Source organism: Varroa jacobsoni, unplaced genomic scaffold (genome assembly GCF_002532875.2).
Source record: "Varroa jacobsoni isolate VJ856 unplaced genomic scaffold, vjacob_1.0 scaffold_1251, whole genome shotgun sequence".
Lineage (NCBI taxonomy): Eukaryota > Metazoa > Arthropoda > Arachnida > Mesostigmata > Varroidae > Varroa > Varroa jacobsoni.
Genome location: NW_019214153.1, coordinates 30639 through 56789, shown reverse-complemented (window position 1 = coordinate 56789; position 26151 = coordinate 30639). Strand labels below are relative to the sequence as shown.

Below are 26151 nucleotides of genomic sequence, written 5' to 3'. Positions count from 1 at the left end.
TAGAAAAACAGTATTTGTTTTGGCACCACTGCTGCTCAAGATAGCGGAAACGATTTGTACTGTTAACTGGCTACAGGGTAACAATTAATATTTAACGAGATTATGCGGATAACGTGACGATGAACATCTCCGTATATAATAGTCCTAGCAGCAATTACCATTGCACAGCGCTATCATTTGACTAAGGAGACCTCACTGAAAGAGTTCGACCAGATTAATGGAGAAAGCAACGTCGACAGAGTAACTGCATCGACAAATGAAGAACAAACACCGACTGTACTTATGTTTTATATGACGTCAAGAAGAATGCTTTATCGCGTGCACTTGGCGCCGTTTCAAATGGTCTTCCTTTGACGGCTTCGTTGTCAATTGCTATTGTGACTGTTGGCCGTCCTGTGTCCATATCTGTGTCTATGATGAGAAACGACCCGTCAGATTAATTTTAAATTTACGTGTATACAAGTGTGTACAAATATATCTATGTGTCGATTCGTGCATGTTAGATCTTCATACTCCAACTGTGCATGCGGGAGTTTATCTGTTTATCGCACGCATCTCAGAGTAACCAGGTATCATATGAACATGCAGTTTTGCTGCAAATCCTGGACAAGTCTTTGAACAAACCATCGCAGGAAACCTTCTTGGAAACCTGCTTTCAGTCACAAATGTGACCTGACGAGGTAGCGAACGCAATGACAGCATCATCATTGTCAACAAAAATTTATGAAATATTATGTACAAACAATATGACATCTCAAAATGACCAGCGGAGGTCCTTTGCCTTTCCTTTACTTTTTTAAGGATTGGTGATATAACTATATAAGGCTTTTTTGAGTCTGATACCCTCCTAGTCATGTGTGCTTAGCAATCCCAAATTTACTTAACAGGCCGGACTGTCATATTTCGATATTATGTAAAATCATATCGGAAATTATAATAAATATAGCTTGTGTAAATCCAAAAACTTAATTATAGCTAGAGCTACAATTGGAATTTAAATTAGTAGATGAACAATTGATCACTGAACAGTAACCTACCTTAAGTAAGTAAGCTTCCTTCACGCACTGTCTTCTCGATCGAAGAAGCCCATTCTTAGCACGGCTTTCTTCAGTCGTACGACCGATTAAAAACTATGGAGCACCTTCACGCACTCTTCCAAATAGCTTATGCTAATAGTCGTTGCATTGGCCTCAGGAGAGAAACTATGCGTTGTCATCACACAGATCAATATGCCCAATCCAAAATCGAGAGGTGAATAGAACCTCGACCCAAGCATATGTAACCTGTAGAATCTACATGCAGAATGCTCTAGCGTATACACTATTTTGATATTTTCAACGGTTTTACAGATTACCCTCATCTGCTACTTTGTTATCGCTTCTGGAATCAATCGTTTTCATTGACATAGCCAATTCAACAGTCAACGGAATCTTCACTGTTCGCCATTATGCTGCATAGAATGTATTTAATGTAGGTAGGTATGAACAATGTATTCAAGGCATATACGTGACCGGGCCATCATGTTTTGACGACCTTTGGCTTTCCATTAGCTGTTCAATATTATTCTAGGACAAGCTTCGCTATCATTGTCAGTTGCATCGTATGTCTGTAGGTATGGACAAACGTAGATATTTATCTCATGGCAAAACCGATAATGCTGGTACCTCTTTGGGTCCCTCTCCTTTTCTCGTCTATTTGCTTGGATGGCCGGAAAATGAGCGTACAATAGTACTCTGTCGCTGCTGCTGAGTATAACGGGGACGCGCGGCAAATGTCAAATCAACAAATATTTACTTCTCCGATAGAAAAGCACGAACGTAAAGGGTATTTAGCATTTTATTGGTGCGTAGTACGCTTCATACAATAGTATCTATGGCGACCAATAGCAGTGATGACAGCGGGCGTCAATGTAAGCAAGAGCGGCCGATGATACGCCTCTCTGTTTCTGGGCGGCCGGTGTTACCCGAGGCATGTAAACTCCGAAGAGACAACTTTTATTTTAGCCACGGTAGCGGCGTCGACGACGTCAACAGATGCAGCAACACCACCACCAACAACAAAAATTACTGCTCGTGGGATTATTTAAAGGGAACAGCCAATTACTTGTATTGCTACTGCGATCAGTGCCAGTGGTGAGCCAAGCGGTGGCGTCTAATTCATTACATCTTCGTTTTCCTAAGGATGTCACAATATCGGACGACGCAGGACAGCACTCCAGACTATCCTGGGTCGGTCGGCCATAAGTAAGTGGCCAGTAAACACAAAGCTTTTAGACGAACACGTCGACAGCATCGACAAAACAGCTGACAGGGTCAGCTGAGATGATACGAATAATGCACGAAGACATATCGATGAAGATTAAGCGAGAACGAACGGCGACGGACAGACGTCGCATACAGACGCGCATCAACTTTGGAGAATGTCGTGCCACACAAACATCGTCACACCACAAGCATATATCAATAATATTACCTATATACAACAGGAAAAGGTCAACAAGATGAATAGTGTCGACAGCATATATGTAGTTTAAAAATATAATAGCTTATAATTTATTAAGAAGCTTACTAAAGACTATGTTTACATGTAAGCCTTAAACACAGTAAGCTGGACCCGTTCTTATCTTAGCCTAATGCTGAACAACATGATATTAATTCGTAAGAGAAATGAATCGAGTCTGGCTCTCATCTAAGGGCAGATTTAGCTATAGATTAGTCTATACAGAGTCTATTCAGTTTGTTCTCGGTTCTACGTACACTTCAGTTGCTTCAATCAGCTGTCGGACTCTTTCAGCGCAGAACGAGGTGCGCTTGCTTACATCCGGTCTGAAGCCTAGACCACCTCACACCTCCTTAAGGTTTGTAGTAGTTACAACTGTGCCTAATCTATTACAATTAAACTTGTTATTCTCGATCGCTATTTTCACCTTAAGTGAGAGTTTATGAAAGCTTAACATTACTATACTCTTACAAATAGAAGAACTTATTTACATTTTTAAATGAGCTTCCTGCATATTTTCTAAAGAGAACAAAAATTAAGCTCTAATAGTTTGCTCGGAGCAACTTTTTCTCCGTTCGTTGTTTAATCCTACGTCCTTTTACATCCCTGAGCGCCTCCTACTCTGTTATTGTTGCTACTTCCATTATAGGCCGCCCGTTGTGTGGCATTCCTTCTCTCTGACCTCATCTACTTGTTACTGCTTAGATTGATTGTTTTGTCATCGTGATCTACTACAACGACATAAAACGGGTTTGGCATACTCTTTATACGTGCTTGTCTGCTTGATGACCTGTTGGTGCCTGCTTCAGCCAGTAGCGCTTCGTTGAAATGACTAGTCGCCTTTGGTCGTAGTGCTACGCAGCCGCTAACCGACCGCAGCATCTGCACAAGATGCCGAGGCCTGCCCCAGTCAACAACAATAGAACCCATAAATAGAACGAGAGCCTTAGCCCCAGTAGCATTATTTTCGCCGCCACCTCCTCCTTGCTGCAAATGACCAGATCTTTTGAAATGCGGCATCAGAGGGTCAAATACTGGCGCCGATAACAGCAACAGTGTAGTTGATAGTTGTCACGATATCGCGTTGTGGAGAAGCGTCCGACAGTTGTCCTATGAAAGAACAGCAGCCTTTGTTTTTACCTGGTTGACATTCATTAGCGTTATTGTTCGTGATTAATGCTTAAGTATTATTATACGTTACGTTAGCCGCTGTGGCTACTTCTGCGAACGTTGGCGCTGTTGTTAATTTTGCTAGTGACGTCGAGCTCGCCTTAGTTGTTCCTCATCGCCTAGTCTCGAGAAGTTTCGGCATCTGCTTGGGCTTGTCGCTACATTCGTCTTTCGACCCGATCGACGACGCTTTGACCAAAATTGAGAATCAATATAGTCAGATACTGCATATGCTATCAGCTCATTTGTTTCTAGCTGGTTTTTTAATGGCCCAACACAACTAGTGGCAGTAGAGTATAAAGCTCCATTGACTCGTGAGTGTTGCTTGTGCGCTGTTTTCTCCATAAGCGTCCACACTGTTAGCGTTAAGAAAGCAGAGGATGCGAGCCCCATGGTGGCTCTTGTGCGTGCTGCCCAGTAGGTCTTCACTGATAGTATTGCACAGGTTTGCATGTTTATACATGCTTAGATCACGTAAAGGTCGAAATGAAAAGTTTTCGGAAAAGTGAAGCAAAAAATGAAGATGGAGAAGCTTACGGGCCAGACCTTTTATTGATGGACGCACTGGTTGTATCTTTTAGAACGAGCATGGTCGCTTTGTGACAAACGACTGCTTTTACTAACGATTATGTATCTGGTGCTGGTCAGACGCGATTCTACACATTGTATCTGTTCTGACTGTTTGTAAAAAAAAAAAGATAGTGTCTATTATGGTTTCATTGTCGGCCACTGTTCAAAAACCCAGAATCGGCTAGTAGCTAAAAACGATTTATTTGAATTTAGGCTTTATCTACTGTGTGCATACAGAGGGTCATTGCTTCTGACACATCCTTTAGGTAGAATTTTCCATAAGCTGCATTCTCTCAATTTAGATTTAACATTATTTACGAGCGTTTGCATTCAAAAGTATATAATTAGCTATTAATAAAGATGAATTATTAGAAAAGAGATACTTATTCATATATATAAATATATATGTATATTACTAATAACTAAGATGTGCAGCATCTAGTGCGGCCATAAAAAAGTGTAATGTACAGGGATAATCTCTGGCATTCATTATACGCGTTCGCTAGTCAAATACCACTAGGAGAGGACGACCTCAATGCGATCTTCATGTTCCAACATGCTGCCAGCTCGTCATCCGCTCAAATCATGTCCATTATAGACGCGCTTTATACCTATAGCAGACTGGTTGAAGACCTGGCATGAAGCAATCACCAGACCATAATTTATTTTAGACCAAGTACTTCTATATACAGCAGATACTATTGATCTCTTCACCGGCACTTCATAATCAGTTGTCATATCGTTCTTCACTTTTACACAAAGCCCTCAAGGCCCGTCCTTTGTGTCACTAACCGTAAATGATGCAGTGATAATAAAGTACAATAAATTGCTATACGTGTTACAATATACTAAGTAATCAGTTTCATCACGTAGTAAGCAATGCCATTGCTATATTTTGACCCAACAAAATTTGCCACTTGCCAGTTGGTCAGCGGCGACACGCTAACGTCGTCAGGTCGTATGTGTTGTCTTTGTCAATTAAGCTCCCTCATCCGCGCTATTAACCCATCTTGTTGGTGTTTCTAATCACGACATGTCGTTAACTGGCACTGGGCTATTTCTGTTGTCTACGGAAACCAACTGTTGTCGGTCCTCCAAGCCACATACAGCCCCGCCAACAAGGAATAAAAACAGATCAACGAAGTATTCTAGTATTAGTAGGCGGCATCGTATATAGTCTACGCTCATCGGGACATTATCTGCGTCACAGCCTAGCATTGTGCTAAGTGCTTTCGAAGTTTACTCTCTATTCAGCCAGCTATAGCAGCTCTGCTAACACGTGATCGATACATGCTGGTCACCCCATCCAAATCTTCGTTGGCAGCCCACTTTACTAGCCATTGCTCGCTGTTCATTGACATTGGCCCTGAAACGGCCACTGGTCGATAGCAGCCAAGTAAAACAGACAGTCAGTCCGCGAATTGTATTAGCGCCTTGTATCGACAGAACGCGCGGAATACGAAGAATGCCCCCCGAAAGTAACACGTAAACAAATGGACACTTAGCAGCCTGAATTCAGGGACAGGCACACATACATACAGATACTTATATACTATAGTACATGCTGGACCACTAGCAAAAGTTGTCTTTTGTCAGCCAGCAGAGAAGAGGTGGGCAGATCGGGATACCAGCTACCTAATTCAGCTGGGTACCAGCTAGAACACTGAGTGGTCACTATCAATTCTTGTGCCCCTGCCACAGCTTGCTAACAGCACACGTAATGAACGGGGTGGATGCACTATTTCGGAACTTTTCTTTCACTTCTTTTATAGTTGTTGAGACCCGCTTTTGCATTACCAGGCTCTGTGCAACAGCTCTGGCACTTGACGGTATTGTCTTTGTATAGGAACGGCTGCCGGTGAAATTGTTGTAGCAAAGAAGTCGTGGAGCCAACGGAGGGCAAGATGGAGGGGCTGTGCCGACCATGATTGCCACTGTGTATAGCAGCTGGTCGTGAATATGAACGGGTGATAGGGCCAAGGAGAAAGAGAGAGAAATAGAAGGGTGAAACGGATCTTGTAGATGCGTTGACGGCCGCATGTCAGAACAAGGATGCTGAAGAAAGGATGGAAGAGATGAAAAATGTGATAATGAGGCACTAGACAGGTTTTCAATAATGTCATGCAATGCCGTGAAGACTGTGTTGTTTCCGTCTTTTAGGACAATAAGCTTCGGTGCCTTGATTTGTCTTGTGTCTACCTCTAGAACGATGCTGATCCCTTCTAACCCCAAAACTGATTAGAATACAAGTCCTATATATCTCTGACTGATCTTTATTGCTGCTGGTCCCATAGTTCTCCAGTTGCCACTGCCTTTCACTAGATGTTTCTTACGAAGTTGCGAGTGGGTAAATGTGGACATACCCCGTAAATATCTGAATTGTGCTGCACAGACGAACGGTATCTGTGGTTCGGTTATATACTGTGTTAGATAGTGTGCAGATAATTATTCTGCTGAAGTCGTATGCTATAGTCCGTGTTAAAGGGTATTAATGCGAAACATTAGTTGTTATGTTGGTGTTTCGGTGTTCTTTGTGTTGCTGCAATTTTTTTATGCCGGTTCGCTTTCGAAGATTTTCAATAGCGTTGAGGACGTTCACGAGGTCTGAGTTTTCCAACACGGTACGAAGATACAATGTATATGGGCGTCGGCACAAAGCACAGTTTTCTTGTTTATAGGCTGTGAATACTTTTTCGAAATGTTGATTTTTTACTATATTGACCACTATTGAAATAGTGAGAGAGCTCAGTTTTTATAAGCCTGTTTATTGCTCTGCTTTGTATAATCTAAAAATATAAAGGTAAGCAGAACCTATTTTAGAAAATATAGCTGCTTCAACGTTACAGTGGTCATTATATTATTATTCGCCTAGGCTTTTTATATATAGACCTTAACCTATGTGCGAAGGTTCATTCCTTGGAAATGAATGTGACAGGAGGGAGCGTTCACTGTCGAGGCGTATTGCCAATAGATTCCAAAATGGCTAAATAACTCAGACGTCGTATTGGCACGTAGCGTTATTCATGGAAGCTACTTCTCCTAGAAGCCCACAAAAAAACACGATTCTTGCTTCTCTACCACCCTTAAAGAACCGTCGGATCCCACTTCGTGTATGGTTCGGGCTCTTTGTTCAAACACTTTGCTCGAATCAATCGTTATCAGGCAGTTACCTGCGCAAGCAGGCTCGATTGCAATACACGCTTTCAGAGCACTTCAAGGAAACGCACACCATTTGTCAACACAACCTCATGCATTTTGTGTTTGCTGGCGATGCTTTGGCTATGAATTATTATTTCGATTATACTTAAGTTCATTTAATTTTCGACAAAAGCAAGCAACATGGACCCAGTTCACAGGTTCATACTTACATCAAAGAGTTGTCCAAAGGCGATTATGACAGTTCCGTCCTTTTTATGGTATCCGACTTCGTCGATGATTTCGCACAGTTCGCGGATCTCCTTAAGGATCTCGCGTTGTGCCTTTTGGCCTCGAAGATCTGTTTTAGAGCCAGCCTCTGGACGTCCATAATTCGGATCATTTTTGTCAATTACCTGCTCTCGGTTAGAATGATCAGACATGCTTTCGTCAGAACGATTGCTTACGCTACTAAGAACACAGTCCCTGCAAGCAGATAGCGGTGACTATAGTCTGAGACGGTATAGAAGCTGCACGACTGAAATTAACATTATACCGTTATACGATTCCATAGAGGGTCACAGAGATAATTGATACGCACCCTTTTAACTCCGCAGCCATTTCTTTCACTGAAAAAGTTGTACTTTTGCTTTTCGGCGTGTTGATCTGCCTTCTGTTGCCACATGGCAACTTTGCCTTTAAGATTCATCCGGGAATCGATCACTCTCGTTGGGGTAGTTCCCGTATCGTGTCCATGGAGCATGCCTGCAAGGTGAAATAAATTTAAAAAATTGTTAAGTAACTAAATACACGAACGCGTTATCTAAGATTACCTTAGGTATATTTATTTCCTGTAAATTAGAGACACGATTAAATGCAATGTACTTATTCAACAAGACTGCGGCATCAGAATTTGATTTGGCAAACTGTACTAAAGTCTACTGCTCAACATTAGCTAAGCTGATGATTACGGCCATATTGCTTCTGAAAAATAAAAAAAAAATACTCTTTATCCTGCGGTTGCTTAGTTGTTATAAACAAGATCTTCCTATGGTCTTACTCCGCAGATTAAGTTGTTGATTATCTAAAGATATGTGACTAGCTAGTCTAATTCATGAGAACACAACGCAGCTGCGCATGCGCGGTACATCGTAGGCAGGCAACCTCGGGCCGACAAAAACGAGGTAAAATGTGTGACCTTTTTGCAGGACAAGTTCTCGAAACGATTACGTTGTGATTTTGTAGTAGGACGTTAATGGCAACATCGATGGGTAGGATTTTTTTAATTATTTTACTAAAACATATGATGGCGCTACGTCAGCTGACGTTGTCAGTGTTAGCTTGTAAATCATACACAAACCCTGAGAATATATTCGCAAAAAAATGTACATACTATTAATTTTACTTCGATAAAGAACGCCGAAGGCGTCATCATCTCGAGTATTCTATTTGATTGAGTAATATTAATAATAAACGTTTAGTTTGCTGTTGAGACCCGTTCAGCTTGTGAAGTGAACGGAACTTCTATTGGCATAACTCTAATTAAAACTATATATAATAGTTTTTCGTTCACTTTATTATAAAATACGCCAACGATTTGTCAGATGCAAAGCTTGAATCCAGCTCCTTCAAAACGTACAATGGAATAAGATGCAATAGGGTAAATAATGGGAATAAGTGTTTCGGCAAACATAGCTTCTTTCCAAAAACAAACCTTAACACTTCAGCCGCCATTGCATAACGAAATTGTTGCATGGAAAACAATAATGGATCGACTTGAATTTTGGCTTGCTAACAATACATTAAAATTAGCCTAGCACCTTAGGTCCAATGTAGTATCGACATGAGTTCATTGATTTTTTGCATATAGGGTTATAAAAGGCCTACAGCCTTACTGCATAGTATCCACTTTGCTAGTTGTTTTCACTTTATTTCAGCTTGTCCAGTAATCCTGGTTGGCCACAAGCAAGATGTAAGTTATTACGCAGAGAAAAGTCATCAGCCTGTTGCGATATACATGCAGTGCTCTAATTGGGCCTTGGTCGGCCGCTTCTTCCCGCATATAAAAAAACTTACAAAAATAGCCACGATAAGTCAATTTGTTGCTTTATATAGTTAATCATTTCTACACCTTGCTGTGGCGTTTAGCCTCAACTTTCGTTGGTCAGGTACCTGAAAGCATTACAATTAAGCTGCCACCTTGAGAGTGACGCACGAAGGACGGGTGTGACGTCATGACGATGACCTTTGATAGATACCATTAGTACGGTAGAACATACCCGTTGTTGTACCAATTCGTGTCACCTTGTTCACTTTTCGCTTCTACGTCGGTCCTGATGCTAAACCTGCGTCTAACACGCCACAATGCCGGAGCTTCACGATACGTGATGAATACGTCCGCTGATTATACAATAGAAATCGTTGCATTTGAATTATTCTTGTCTCTATTGAAACTGCAGTATCACCCGCAGCTTCTGAAGGGAGCATCGTTTGCCACTGCGGTAGTTCAATCCGCTATCATCTGAGCACTCAGGGCATCAGTTCGCGCACAGGCAAGGTGCTTTATCTTCACCGACCTGCTAGCAGTATTGCGCTCAATTTTTGTGGATAGTCACCTGCTACGCACGAAATCTTACGTTAGATTACCGTTTTCTAAGCGAAACGGTAAACGAGAACCAGTGGCAGCGCCGCACGCTGAACTGCGCCATTAACATTGAATGACAGACTACTTACGTCATACCGTCTATGCATATATACATATTCCCCCACGTCGTCGGCACAAGGGTTTTAATCGACAAGAATCAAAACGTGATTTTATAATTAAAAAAAGCGCCAATTGTTCAGCACAAGCAATCGATCTATCTATCTATCTATCTATCTCAGAGCAAGATCAGTCAATGGACATAAATCTATATTAAAATAAAAGCAAGTCCGTACGATGGCAGAGCCTTTCTCTTTCGTGCGCCTCCTCTGTATTTTCCTGTCATTTATGTCTTCCGTACGTCCATTTCGTTGGCTGGACCCCGTCAGCGTATTGTTCAGACCAGTCTGTTTAAGTCTGCGAAAGTTCACGTGCGGAATATGAAGCAACGTCACAAGAGATCGGAAGTATTCATAGATGTCAGCAACAAGAACGACAACGATACTGATAACATCAGTAGCTGTTTTACGGGCCATATTTTTATCGCGTCCCAACCGATCCATAAGTAATAATAAAGAAAAACGACTGTCCATCCAGTAGTTACTGTCCACGTATTATTACATACGAATCTCAATTGTATGATCGGAGCTAATTAGGCGTAGATACGTGTATATTGCCTACTACGCAAAGAAACAACGTTTATGCAAAGCTTTTCTATTTCTCTGCTAGTAATAGAACGCACTTGAATTTATGATATACTTCTTTCGTATACCTTCGGTCTTGTAGATAGGGAAACGGGTTGCGTTTGCGGCCCACATAGGGTTAGATAGTTTAATGTCAATAAATCGCACCAAAAAGTGTAGCTGTTTGTGTAAGCAGTTTCTGGTCATATATACTGTGTTTCTTTTTTCGATTGTGCCGAGAAACACGGCTGGAATAGCAGGACAACTTTAAGCTAACAAGCATATAGTAAAAGTATTAGGTGTGTATATATTTTTACGGTTTGGGCAAGGCCCAGCTACCCGGTATTACGTTGGGCAATAAATGCAATTGCTTGCTAGAGAGGAACTTGCTGTTTCTTAGAAAAGTCGCTTGCGACAACGTATCATTTAGCGTACTTTGCTTAGTTATTGTTTTTTGTGTTGTCCAATCGGACCGGATCTGATCGAATCAACACGGCCACATCCACTGTATATCTCATTTCCGATAGTCAGCGAATGCGACGTCTGGGGGTCAACTGTCCAGGGGGTTTATGACTGCTGGTACGCACAATAGACAGATATATCTAACAGTAACTTTTCAACGGAGCAATTAAATTTTAACTTATGACCACATCGATTTTCAACAGGGGCCGACGCAACAACGGCGACATTAACTGCCCACAAAAAGAAACTATCTGTTCATGCTGACGAAACGAAGGCAATCAGCCGCCCTAATATTCCGGTTCAGCGCCTGTAACAACTGCAGCTGTAAGTAGGAACATTAAACGAAAAAAGAAATAATGCATAAACGAGTGACCGAAACAATCAGAGAAATTGTCGCAGACAGGCTGAGGTATTAAACACTGAACGGCACCAAAAGCAAACTTGAGACTATAAAATGTACGTCACTGACTTGCCGTAATCAAATGGCTTCCCGCGATATATCTTTGAAGTGTAGCAACAGCAAAGATTATCCAGTATTGACCTATCGGGGCCACAGGATCTCAAAAATCTCGCTCCTTTTTTTTTAATCAAGCCAAAGGATAACCTATGCGTTACCTACTGTGTCCACCGCAGTAATATCAACCTGACGCAATCTACGTACAATGTGCTAAATTCATTTAAAAAACATGCCCCCTTTTAACAGCAAGTAAAATGGTAGAGGAACGACACATGCTTTGAACCTCCTAGAATAATCCACATGAAACAGCGGCGCGATATACGCGCGTACGTGACCGTCATCTGTGCAGTCACGCTGCTTGCAAATGGCCAGACTCAAAAAGCTACAGCCATATTTCGACAAATATGACTGTCATCAAATATCACCCTTTGTGCCGTAAATAAGAAAAATTCGTCGTTGTCCTGTTACAACGCCCGTTGGCCGCTGTTTCTGCTGTTTATTGTACAGTTTTACCGCATATCGCCATCGTCGTTTGTTACAGAACCTATTGCCAATTGTCGTCAACTGCATGCGACGTGCGTTTGTTGTTGTTGTTGTTGTTCTTGTTATTGCTTTTGTTGTGACTGTTGTTGTTATTGATTTTAGAATAGCTAGAAATAATAGTAATAACCGTGCTAGTAGCAATCGTTCTTGTTGTAGACAAGCATCTTCGTTCACCAACCGGTTGGACAACAGGTCGTACCAACGCCGTTTTTGTTGCCGCAGTCACATAGATTCATATTGATGATAAGAAGAGCCGATCTCACACAAAGGATAAGACGACATTAGGGAAAAATGGAAGAGATCCTCCCCACTAAACCAAACCAACCCACCATTACATTACTGTGACTATACAGTTCCACTAATATACAGAGCTGAGCTGTCTTGACTTGTCTGTTTGAAAGGTGACGGCCCACAATGCAAGGCCGGTTACGTGACTAGAAATAGAAGGGTATGTGCAGTATAGATTTAGCTATCGCACTATAATTATATATACATTATACGGGCGAACTTGTTTCAAACGTTTATTCTATTTGTACCATTAGTATATTTGTGTCCGTCTGTCTAATGGTTAATAAAGATGGTTCTCGCCATAACAGCAAATACAAACTGCTACTATAATATATACATAGAACTGTGTGTAAGAGTATTTGTTTGTCCTTTAGTAGATTCAGACGAAAATGACATCTGAAGATGAGTGACTTTTCTCTTGTCATTGTCGCGTCGTTCAGAATCGTTGAACTTACTGTGATTTAATACAATCAATACAACGGCAGTAACAACAGATAGTAGCAAAAATCTAGCGCGGACAGATCTCCAGCTGCTTGCTGACCTGAATTCCCATCGAGAATGAGTGGACCATGTCGCATTACATCGAACTGACGAAAAAGATCCAAACAAGAAGTCGATTCGACTGAGCCTCCTCAAGGGCTCTGACGATCCGTTCGATTAGTATGTGTCCTATTGCGCCCTTTGTCTTTGGCTCGACTGGGTAAGAAAGCATAGCATTCACGGATTGTGGCTTAAACCACTATAGCATATCGTACTGGCTTGTCGAGTTCGGCCCACCAGATCCATCAGCGGCTTAGCAGATCGCCAGCCCACCGGCGCAGCATCAGCATTATAGCAAGTATACCGCCATCGGCACCTTTTTTCGCAGATGAACGTACGCTTTGAACTGTGGCCGAGCGACTACCGCGGGAGCAGCAGCTGTCAGTGAAAACCAGTCCAATCTTTTTCGATAGAGTTACATGACGCAACTGACCTCCATGACAGCCGTTACGTCCCGAGGAGTTCTCTGTACCGCAGACATGATTCGCGCACATACGGACACGTTCAATACCGTCCCACGGAGCGGTTGAAGGGCCGTTAGCACCAGCAGACGTTAGCTGGCTCACAGCGTGCGTTATGTTAGCTCTCTATGTAGCACTCAACGATAGTGTCATATAAATGCGTGTATCTTCCAATGGAACAAAATTCATAGCCGACGTAGGGATAAGGAAGAAATCGTTGTTTAACTGTTGGCAATGTCGTCGTCTTTTCGTCGGGTGAGACTAGGAAAGTGAAAGAAAAACCGGTTTCGCCACTTTCAATTGGCTGCAGAAATTCAAAGCGAACGGGGTATTCTTGAGCCGATAACAGCGACCAAGAAGCAGGACTTCCAGCAACAGCTGCTGTAATAGCACCAATAGAGAATTCCAAACAAAATCTAACATTGCTCCGGTATCGTCTATTGATACTCAACACAGGAATTGAACACTCGTCACTAGCTACCTGGGAGACAAGACGGAGTCAGTGATTCAAATTTGCCGGGCCAAAAATCGTCTCCATTGTGTATGATGGCGTTTGTTCACCACTCTTCTACTGAGTACGACCGACATAAAAGTGTACCGCTGAATCAGACTGCCAATATGCGTTCGTTAACGAAAAGAAAAAGATTGCGGCTCACAGAAAACCTCACACAGAGAACTAAACGCAGGATTAAAAGTTTGTGTTCGAAGGTGCTGCCACTCCTGCAGTAGTCGGGACACACAAATACAAAAGACGACCCCGTGCCAGGGAGCTAGAGCTTTTTGCTTGCAGACTGGTTCTGTTAAGATCTCTTCACCTTTTATCCGTGCTGAGCGCAAGGAATAAGCATTTCTCAAAAGGGCTAATAACAGAACAATGGCCAAAACGAATTGACGTTTCGAAATGCCGTTCAACGCAGCTACATCATCAAATTTGGTATAACGACGATCACATGCGCCGATAAACGTGTTTTTGACCTATTGCTAAGATATATATACAAAGGGACGTAGATATGCGATTCAACTTTTCAACGCTGAACGCCACTTTATTTTCAAAAGTTACTGATTATGTATCTGTACACGCGTCACTACTAGGCAGTTTCGTGAAATCTCGAATTTCCAATGAGTTCAATATGGCACATTACTGCTAAAACGTCTAAATGCTCTATATATATATATATATATATATATATATATATAGAGAGAGAGAGAGAGAGAGAGAGAGATAAAGAACAAATTTAGGTAAGGTTAGCGTGAGAGAAAAACCGACAATTTGATTTTTACTCTTAAATATTCACTTATCGGATACTCATCCATAGCTAACTTCAGTGGCCTTATATTTGTAGCTGTTGAGCTTAACTAACAGGATGTCTTAGTACCAGATATCCTGGCCCATCGTTGCGTCTTCGCGTATATGCCCGTTGCCGTATTTGTTCTGTTGTTGCCAACCGGATTTCTTTGTCGAAAGTCACAAAAATCCTGTTGAAGTTTGCTATAAGTACGATCTTCTGGGAGCTTGCGTACGATGTGAAGTTGCTGTTTTGTCCGAAATTTCTACTTGATAGTGACCAAAACAATCGGCTCCACTGAAGAAAACTGTTTCGTACCAACGGTTCCGCGTTTCCCGCTTGTTGGATCCAAGGATCATCCAGCTTGGCCGAACCGCGTTCTTCTTTATAAAACGCCCATCCCTCCTTTGTTTGCAGTCTTCTTCGGTATGCCCTGGCCTTTATATGTCTCTATTCATTCAAGCCATCTGACCACTTTACGAAGGCTATGACAAAGGTAAACGTAACTGTAACAAATATAGATAAAAACAGAATTTTTCTGTTTTTTTTTTGTCATGCTGCGGAAAAATTGTAGTCTTGCAAATGCAGAGATTGTCCGTGCGTCCATTTTCAAGTATAAACGCATATTTAATATTTAGGTGTATCACATGATGACTATTCAAACAAGCTGTGAAGTTGAAGAAATATAACAACTAAATGAAAGGGACAATATACCTATTACAGTTCTCTATGTAAAATCGTATTATGTATATTTCATCTTGAGCATGCTGATTTAGGAGATCGGTTAATCAATGATATATTCTGATCTAGCCTATGACATCTTTGTGGTGCGATCAACGTTTTAGTCTATATAAAAAAATATATATATATCTATAAAGTAAGACATTAGTTACTAATAATTAGTAAGATATTTCAAAAGAAAAGGTAAATCAATGCCAAAAGTGAAATTGTGGTTCCCAATGTTTACGTAGTGTCAGTTTGAATTCAGCCAGACGGGTACAAATCCTCCTATAAAGTTTTCTTTTTATATGACACGTTATAGGTAAATAGCAATATGAAGCTTCTGCTTAAGTGCGCTGTATCTTTGCGAGCGTTTGTACCCGACAGAAACATCGCGGCATGGATGGGTGCGGATTGGATATGCTTGCATAGAAATATATATTTCATTTTCACCTCATTTCTTTATTCTATTCAGGCGTGCTCTTTACGTTGCGTGCAGTCTTGCATGTAGGTATCGGTTACCTCCGCCCGGATCGCTGCAAGCAGCTCACCCAAAAATACACATTAATTTGTATATGTCTTGTATATCTTCTGTCTTCCACAGCCAATCTTATAGTTCTTACACAATGTGTTACAACTGTCAGCTATGACTAGCACTATGTGTATCGCTTTGTCCATTCATTCTCTCAGCGCATATTCCCACAAGGTAGTTGTAATCGTTCATGGCCTCTCGTGTATGTTAACGGTCCTTTGAGCATATAAACATACAGCATCAGCAATCTAATCATATGTAGGCCGTATTCTTCCTTTCTGTGTTCGTTCCGTTCTACGTAGCGTTTGCTGGATACGATGCATACATTCGTACGGCGGCCAGATGTAGTGCAGATGTGTTTTGATCGGAGCACGCGCTCTACCCCCCCCCCCCACCCTTAAAATGTTACAGTATCACGGTAGCCGCTGTAGCCGCTGTGTTTGAGAGAGAAAAATGTGTGCGTGGAACGTCGAAGATAGAAGTTGTCGCTATTGCATTGCTATGCATGTCTCAGCAATAATAGGCAAGCAAACAAAAAACTAAGAAAAGAAACGCGTAGAAGAAAACAAGAGGCCGCCAACTTATTCGCCGGAAGGGAAACAGGTGTCGTGCAATCGGGCCTTAACTAGTAATCGGCTAGAAAACGGCGGACGCAAGTGAACGTCGAATATTCAAAGTAACGTTGGCAAATACAACCCGGCACCGAATAGAATTAGATTCCTCTGCGATGCCCGATTTCCGTCGGGTGCGAGGATGCATGCTCGTGCCGGAAAGGGCTCTGATGTTCGCTGTTTTCCTTTATTATTGTCGTCGTTCATCGACGTTTGCGGCAGCGACTCACGCTGCATCGTGCGTAGCCGCGAATAATTCAATGCTTTGTTATCAAGAATTTTGCTCTTCGAAACAGATGTTGTTGTCTACTGGGGTAATGATGTCTTGTTTCAATGACGGCAACAATGTCGATGATGATTCTACTGACGTCGTGAATGACGACGATCGAGATGACGGCGATGATGCTAAACGATTCCAATGGCCGCGCCGACAACAACAATAACAACAACAACAACTTTAAAAGATGTCACGTATATGGCAATGGTTAATGACGACGAGGGGAGACTCAGCAGCAGCAATCTACGTTGCAAGGCAGCATCTTCAATAGCCCTCTCATTATACATCTACTAAATCTGCTAATTTATATTCGACGAAGTACTTAAAAAGTTACTTGACAGTTTGACAGTCTTTATTTTACGTCTGTTATATATATATATATCTCAAGCAACTTTTTCTGCGACGTATCTTTACGACAGTAAAGAGGTAGAGTAGCATCCGTATTATTGTTACGTGAGTTGGTTTAGGTTCGAATCCGGGTGTCGACAAACTTGATTTTGGGCTAAAAAGGGTCATTAGCCGTGTGAAGCAACACCCAGTGACAACAGCGGACGTAAACATTTATTTTTTTAATACACTTGTTATAGTTGATAGTAACAGTGGTGGCGTGTTACACGTAATCCATTCTACAAAAAGGTCGTTATTGTTGCCGCAGGGGCAAAAGACGAAAGATGCTTCTCTTTTCCATATATGGGTGGGCGTGGGTTGAAGCAATAAAGTGTCGAGTCGAAATGAGACGGTAAGAAAGATGAAGGGGCTACAGCTGAACAGCTGATGACTGAATGAGGCTGAAGAACGAATTAGGGTGTCACACAGCGAACCATATGAACCTCCACACCGACTATCTTGAATTTACTTCATCGGCGACTAAGACCCCCGCGTGTGACGTAAGATAACATGTAAATGGCGCTAGCAGCGATGCTACTGCTGCTGTTGTTGTTGTAAATACAGTATTACAAAGTATTGCACATGAATATATTCGCGCGGCAACGGTGGGAGCAACAGATAATGATTATTTAACAACAAGAGCTTAGCCATGAGTGCTTTGTCGTCGTAACGGGAAGGCGTCAACAACAACGCCCCTCTGTTCCGCGTGTGATTAAGGCGATCACGATATCTGTACATATACACGTTCTATGTTATATTATACTAGATTTCCAGACTCTTCTAGCGAAGTTTGTATGTGCGATATTTTCTCCTGCTCATTTCAGCTTACATACGGAACGCAAAAATGGATCGAACTGCTAGCTAAGCTATAATATTACTTCGTCCTAGTGTTGATAAGTTTCGAAGGCGCTTCGTTTGCCTGTAACTGTTAAACGAATAGTAAAGAAGAATTGTCGAATTACCAACACGATTTGGAGGCGCTGTGGAGTTCAAAGAAAGAACTAGCCGTAAAACTCTATCGTGTTTACCACCTGTAGAAGGGTGACAGTTATATATGAAATGTATATAAATGCTTTGGAGTATACTTTCAAACAGTTTACATCACCTGTAGATTAGATCCTGTTTTTAGCGAAAGTAATGCTTAATTTTATCTTTTACATAGAACGGCTATTAGTAGTGGTATTGGATGCGCTTTGTATGATGTATGCCGTCTGTTCGGCATAAAACCTGCTACCAACTTGAAATAACTGCTTTCTAGTAAAACAACAATCTCAAGTATGAATTGATGACCCGTAAGACTGACAAATGCATGACGATGTCCTTATTTCTGTTTTTGTGTCGTTGCATCATAAGTACACGTGCATACGTAATCAGTTGTTGATACACGTATTTAGCCGTAGCGATCCTATTGTAGATCGAGTTATTTTTGCCCTATAAAATATTTGATATTCAGAATTGTGGTAGCCGCCGTATCATAACGCAAGTACGTGTAACCACAGCCAAAATAATGATGTAAACTTCGCTTATCTAAATGGGTTATCGGCTACGGTAGCGGGGAAGCCGAAATCGTTGTGATAGAAAATTACCTTATGCGTAACAGGAGGATTACAAGTAACTTAAGTCACGAGACATTCGTACTGCTTCACACGGGGCCACCTTCGCCTCGACCGCCAATGGTTCCTTTGTAATTGAGAATCTAGACGAACGACGAAGAAGGGCTTCAGCGTTCGCCTCTATCTATCTATCTATCTACCTACCTATCTATCTATCTATCTATACAGCGCTAGGAGAAAAAATAAACAGACTAACATATATATATATATATAGCGCACTGTTTTGCGGCATAGTTCTTAGGTTGATCATCAATCGTTCAATCAGCTGTTTTTTTGCTTTGCCAGGTGGGCAACGGCGACACTTTACCTTCAGTCTGACGGACGTCGAGTGAGTGATTTCGATCGATCAGCCAAGCGTCACGATAGTTCTATAGCTCGATATAATCGGCCAGTGCTTAATGCGAGAGATGTCAAAAACGAATACATTTAGGCGGATCTGTTACTGCGACCTGTCGAAATAGATGGGGTAGATGTCTGTAATGCTTTTCTCTTCGCAAGGTATACTAAAAATGGCGAGGGCACTTTAATCCTAGATAAAACTGTTGTTAAGTTAGCTAGAACTTCTGACAGTGATTCAGGTACAATGTCAATACTACATTTTTAAGCTACTGATATAAAACATCCCGAATCGTTGAATAGAAATTCTCCATTTATACCGAGACAAATGGCAAAAGTTGCGCATCCTCCATTATGGCCGATCTCATCAAAATTCAAGTAAATAACAACAATCGTAGCACAGATAAACGCGACTCGTTATTTCGTGTTTACAATAAATAATAATAAATAACGCTCATATTCAGAGATATTTCCGAATAATAACTGAACAGATTTCTTGCGTTGCTCGAACAAGCGAACGGGCATTCGTTTCGTCTCGGATAAGTACTTTCTCCTTGACTCCTTCCTCACTTGATAAGTATCATCACTTGCCATCCAGTGTCAAAATGACACTTTTCCAATCTCTGTCGGAACGACCGGTTTCTCTTTCTAATTACGTAAACTCAATTGAGATATTCTAATGACAGATAAGAAAAGAAAAAAAAAAAGAAACGGAATCCTTTTTTCGTTTTTTTGCTGTTGAAATGCTGTTGAATTTGTATTCGGATCGTCAGTCCGTTAGACGCTCACCTTGTCCTTTTTTGTCATCGTCAGCTCTTGACAAAAAAGATTTTCTCGGATGTTTTCAATTGGAGGCATTTAGCGGCCATTGGTCATAAATAACAAGGGAGAAACCGGGGCAGACGCGTGTCATTATGAACCTGGCTGTTTGTCTATGCCCTCTGTCGATGTGTTTGTGAGTGGCCGAGGTAGGGAAAGACGATTGTTTTAATTTGATTTGATTCTTCCGCGGTGTAGCGTAGTGGAGTGTCATAAGATAATAGTAGCAATAACACTATAATAACATTATTAATAACAGTTGTCATGGTCATAATAATAGTGGATTGCAATACTATGAACGACAAATGTTTTGATTTGATTCAGGGAATATTCTCTCAGCTGTTCTTTTCAATATTATCTCATTTACTATTATTATCATCGCCTGGCTAACGCCACACGAACTGGGGAGATCCTTATTTCTACTCCCCTATATATAGATCCCTATGACTATTTCTTGGCATGGCAGTACGCCATTCAGTGACAACAGCGGCGGCAGAGGATCTCGTCGCGTTTGTCTTTTGAGCCCCCCGCTCTGTGGCAGTGGACACGTCGATGGACACCGCCGTGCAAACAGATGCGATGAGGGGATGGAACGTGCGCGTCGCTAGGATTACGGCGCCGCGGTCAATAAAAATACAATGAGATGTTTACGTAAAACAAAATGCGTGTATCTGGCAAGCGAGCGACTATTAACATTATATTAGTGTCGGTAGTTAAATATGGACAGCCGTAGCAACACAATACAGAGGAGAGTGTGTCTATCATTTACGTCACAATTCGTCTGCGATTTGAGGAACAATGCTTCGCGGCAACATCCGTTAGTATCTTCGGTGATCTTGGCAAGCGTAGCACTATCAGTAACCGATCGGGCAAAGTGGCAACTATTCAACGTGCTTTGTTTTTAGGAGTGGAAGATAGTACTCCATACATTAGACTGCGTTATAGCAAGCTGTACATATTATAGATGAATGGAAAGTTATGCAATCACGAGGGTAACACGTAGAGAAAAAGCGAAACAGGTCCAGCATCGATTCAGAACGACGCACGAATGATACTAGCTTCGCGCAGTCGCCACGTTACGAGTAATAATCCAAAGAGCACGGCGAAGCCTCTTAACTATGTTCAACTGTACGTTTAGTATGTTAGAGAGTTAGTTAGAGAGGTAAGTTAGAACGAATCATACGTTGCAGACCGGCGTCCATGTTTACAATGCGTTACATACAACGTATAACGTATGCCATATCAACAGCGGAACTGAGATATTGCTATATAAAGCGACACGCCACCCCATTTGTGCTACACCCCAGTGTGTTCTCCGGACTAAACATTTAGATAGGATCTATTATGGTAACTAGCAGAGAGTTCACTCGTCCAGCGTATTAATCGGTACGTTCATTGTTATGCCGCTGATCACATTGTCAACATGTTATAAAATAACTATAGAATAGCAAGCGTGCTCGCTTTCTCACAGGTTGGGGGGGGGGGTACGTTACACTACTGCATACCTGAATTTCGGTTACCTGTAGTTTATTGTTATTATGGTATAAATAAATTTTTCACTGTTGTTTATAATTAGGGAGGATAAAGATATTGTCATCTATTTGGCTCACGAGGCTACCGGCTAGATAGAACTCTACCCCACAAACTTATTACAATCGTTTTGCACTCTGCTTTTGCTAGCGACAGGGAGAGCTAATCATCTGCCCTTGTAAACAAATGACTAGTTTATGTAATAGTGGCCTTATTATATCCTGGGTGCGTAACTATTGCATTTACTTGCTACAACGACCTGCGATCGTTCACGTGATCCTGGTGAGCCAAATATAGCTGACGTTCCAGCGCCCAGTTTATTTGGTCCCTTATATATGTTGCGTTGTAGAGTATGAGATATGAGAAGTACACATGTTGGTGACTTAGTTTCTTTTTTTCGTACCAATTAACTCGTCTAATCTTGCCGTCCGTTGGACGCACGCACTCTTACCCGCACAAACGTCCTGACCACGTCGTTCTGCATACTGTAACTAGACGGCAATAACAATGACGACGGCAGCAGCAGCAGCAGCAACTATTCAAAGAAGCAGTAATCTGGACAACGAAGACGACGGCTCTTGGCAGCTGCATCCACAAAACGGATAAAGCGCAAACGTTTTACGAAAAGAGCCCCCCTTCGCCGGCCCTGTGCTATTTACAACGATGTTTCCGCAACAATTTTCCAGTAGCAGAGGCAAACAAGTCCCCCACTCAAACAGCTCGCTGCCATTGGACACTTTGTTCCTGCATTGAGGCAAAGTTAAGCGGTCACTTATAGTAGACCTTATATAGGACCAGTCGGACGTCTTTTAGATGGACATATTCTACAACCTATTATCATTAGAGAAACCTCCCTTTCACACCCAATGTATTAGCGAAACAACAGGACGAGGTCCAAAATTCTTGACCCGTTGCGTGTTTTCATTCTTTGCATCAGCTTTGTATATATATATAATGTTACGGAATAACTAATGAGTAACCTTGTTCTTATATATAAGAACGAGGACATTTAGACGAGAACTTGATGTATTCGTACACTGTTGCAGGGAACATTTTATATGAAGGCGGAGAGCGTCATAGCGCTGTTGTCCTACGCATCTTTAAGCAAATATTGGATTTCTAGACGGTTAGCTTGCTCGTCTGCTAAATGAATTATCACACGGGAAAGACAACGAAGAAGTGCCACGTGAGATGTCGGTAAATGAGTGTCGAAGCTGCCTGTCTGCGAATGTATGGTAACGAGTAGATGAGGCAGCAAGCTATAATGTCATTTTTGATGTGTGTGTCGAAATTTTTGGCAATTGAATACGCACAAAAACTAGGCACCGTCTCAAGGACTTCTCATCCTCAACGAGTCTGGACACGCCGAACGTCTCTGGTGGATATGGGGCTGTTAGAAAGATAGAAAACGGGCCTGTTTAGTGTTCTCAACAATGCGACCTTACGCCTTACACTTTCAGACACAATACAGTTATTAAGGCCAAAAAGCGTTTGACGGATGATTAAATAGAGCAAGAATTGCTCTCGTCTTTATTAATCACCAAGGCTGTTAAAAGGAAATGTAGCACGTGTGATAGTTTTAAACACCATCAGAGCCGTTACCTGCAGAATAAAAGGAGACATAAAACGACTAACAGTTCCGCTTAAAAACTAAGAGTAAAAAATTACTACGTCGATAAATTGCAATGGTATTGTATATGTATAACATGTCCATTGAACACCTATTTAACGAGTGATCCCATAACAAGTGGTCCGGTTTGATTGTGGAAGTCATGTAGTGGACATACCTGATGCCCACACTGTGGCTTTTGAATCATCCATGCCGATACTGCACGGGATCGACATATTGATGACACTGTTCCCGCCACACGGACGTAATGGGTCTGGCCAGTATCACGGTATCAAAAAATGTTATCGTCGTCTTCAGTTGAGCTTTAAATGGGCATTGTCCTTCACTCAGCTGCCTTTTGGGAAAACGTCACAGTCAACTATCACATATACATATATATAACAGTGGTCACACTGCGAGTATAAAGGCAATATCAAACGCAGGTGTCGTCATTTTTGGCTTTAAGCGATGGATCAATTTTATCGTAAAGCAATTACGATAGCTGCGTATATGATAAATGTATATAGCCGTTTTAAGCTAGATAGAAGAAGTGCTGGAATCGAAGCTTTTATGGCGCATGTATGGGGCAGACGCAGTATGAAAACTTGTACTGGCCACGTCAAACTCGAGGTGCTAATGGACACATTTTGATCGACGAAAAGAAAAAGAAGAATCGACGACCAGGATGCTGATGATGATCTATAGTAATAACAGTAATAAGGCAGAAGGACACCTTAATGTGTGTTGGACAGCATCTGCAGTGTAATTTAGCGTATAATATGTGTTCGTGGATGTTCGTGATGGCCCATTCAGTCATCTAATGCAGTGCTGTCTCGTTGCACGACATACTATTTATACTGGGAAGTACAAAAAAAGCTAATACAAGACGTTAGTATTTGTCTCGTCTGAGTAACAGAGGACGGCAAAAGAAACATAGGGCAGTAACGGCAGGGGGCCTATGCCGCTATGCTAGAAGGAAAATTTCGGTCGATGATTCTTTTAGCTATTGTGACCTGACAAGCCGTTGTTGTGTATGAAAAAGGCGTTTTTCAATATTTACGCGCGTTTTAGTGTTTCGTCGAATTATTGGAAAAGCATGGATAGACGGTCTAACGATCGACCATCATTGTTGTAAATTAAATTATGTTGACGATTAATCGATACGCTTTTAATTATTTGTCGATAATCATGTCAGGCCTCAACAGTTTAAATTGTAGAAGGAAAGCCGATCAAGATCAGGAACGACCTGGTCTTTGCCGTAAGCCAAGCAGTTCTTTTTTCACAGCCGGAAGGCTCGCCGTCCGTTTAACTGAGAGCAATACTGGTGATAAAAATAGTTATTATTATAGCAAAGTTTTCTTTATGGTAGATATGCAGATTTGATGAGACCTAGTCAATGAATATTATGTTCAATTGTGATACAGAAGTAACTTATGCGCACCTGTATATATATATATATATATATATATATATATATAGTAGTTTTTCAAGTGTAAGAGAAGGGGCCGTGTTTCTATAATAAGTCCTAATAGTCATAGTCATCAGGGTTGCAGTAGAAGTAGTAGTACCACCAATACCGATAATAATAAAGATCATAATAATTCATTATCTGAATATTAAATGCGTGTTGCATTGTATATAGGCGTGGTACTGGTTGTATGTGGTGAGCGCCGATAGAGGGGAGGAAGGACACATTTGAATATTATTAAAGCTATTTCTTGTTGTCTCCTTTGCAGCAGCAGCAGCAGCAGCAGCAGCAGCTCCTCCTCCTCTAACAGTTCTGACGGAATTGGCTTTTATGTTTATGGGGTAAAGCTGTTTCGGAAAAGGTAGAGTTTTCTCGATACCGATTTCGGTAGCCAGTGGCCAGATCGTCTTTGACACTTCCGATACGTTTTCTGCCATCATCGCTGTTGCGGTTGGTACTATTTTGGTGCGGCATTCTGTGCACGCCCCTGGCGGTGCGCAAGCGACGCGACACGACATAACAGCGGAACGCTGAAGAGGCAGATGTTTCGATACAAATCATTGTAACTAGTGTTCTGAAGCACTGCTTTAGAAGCCATTAATTAAGCGGCATGCCATCGTTCGTCACGAGTGGAGATTCACTTTAAAATAATGGAAATGAGTAAAACAGCTTCCTTGTTCATTGTTGGACATCATCAGCGAATTTATAAATAACATTACCCTATCCAGGAATCTCGTTCCGGTGCTGTGTACCGCCCTTGCCGGTTGATAATAACTGTCTTTCTGGATGTTGAGACGGATTATTTCTATTGGGTATTTGGTCAATTTATCCAGTCTGCGTTTGACAATGTAACGACAAAAATTTGACAGACGCACAGAGCAGCAGCTGTCGCAAGCACGGTGACTTCAACAACTTTAAAGATAAAAAATACAAAAGAAATAAGACTGTACACCGCCTTTTGACGCTTGCTATAAATCGCTTGTGCCATATATAATACGTCTATTCCAAACAATAACAAATAGATAAACAGAAATAAAGAATGATGTTGAAATTTTAGATGTGGCAATAATATAGCTCATTGAAACCTACAAAAGAGCTTGGCGAATCGGCCACAGTAAGTGTCTTTCGCTATGCGTTCACGTAGGCCTATGTGGAATACATAAATTTCCCTATGCGTCTCAATGTAGCCGAAGGTGAGCTAAGCCTTTTGGCCGAGATGACGTCTCCCGTCATAGTTCTACTATATCACCGAAGCGTCCCCGTCGAAGCGTTTTCTTGTAAATTAAAACGGGAAATAGTTGCGGAAGGATTTGCCGTCCTGTTGGGATTGTAAAAGCAAAGTAAAGTGACCTGACCAGTTAAGCCATCATTAATAATGATAATCAAGCCTTTGGAATATCGCCGGTGCGGTCACCAAAAAGTCATCAGGGAAGAATTATAATAATATGAATAAGTGTCGAAAACAAAAACGAATACAAAAGCTATCCAAACAAAATAAAGCATTACCAGATATA

The 26151-nt window shown here is 41.6% G+C and overlaps 1 protein-coding gene across 3 annotated transcripts in view; it reads right to left on the bottom strand.

The window, feature by feature from the left end:
- LOC111268048 (actin-binding Rho-activating protein) overlaps positions 1-26151 on the bottom strand; it is a 51591-nt gene that overhangs the window by 8746 nt on the left and 16694 nt on the right. For all 3 annotated transcript variants that reach the window (XM_022846758.2, XM_022846756.2, XM_022846757.2), the window contains exons 2-3: positions 7976-8139; positions 7608-7790 (exon numbers count right to left, since the gene is read on the bottom strand). In XM_022846758.2, coding sequence (XP_022702493.1) covers positions 7608-7790; positions 7976-8139 — 347 coding nt within the window. The remainder of the gene's footprint in view (positions 1-7607; positions 7791-7975; positions 8140-26151) is intronic.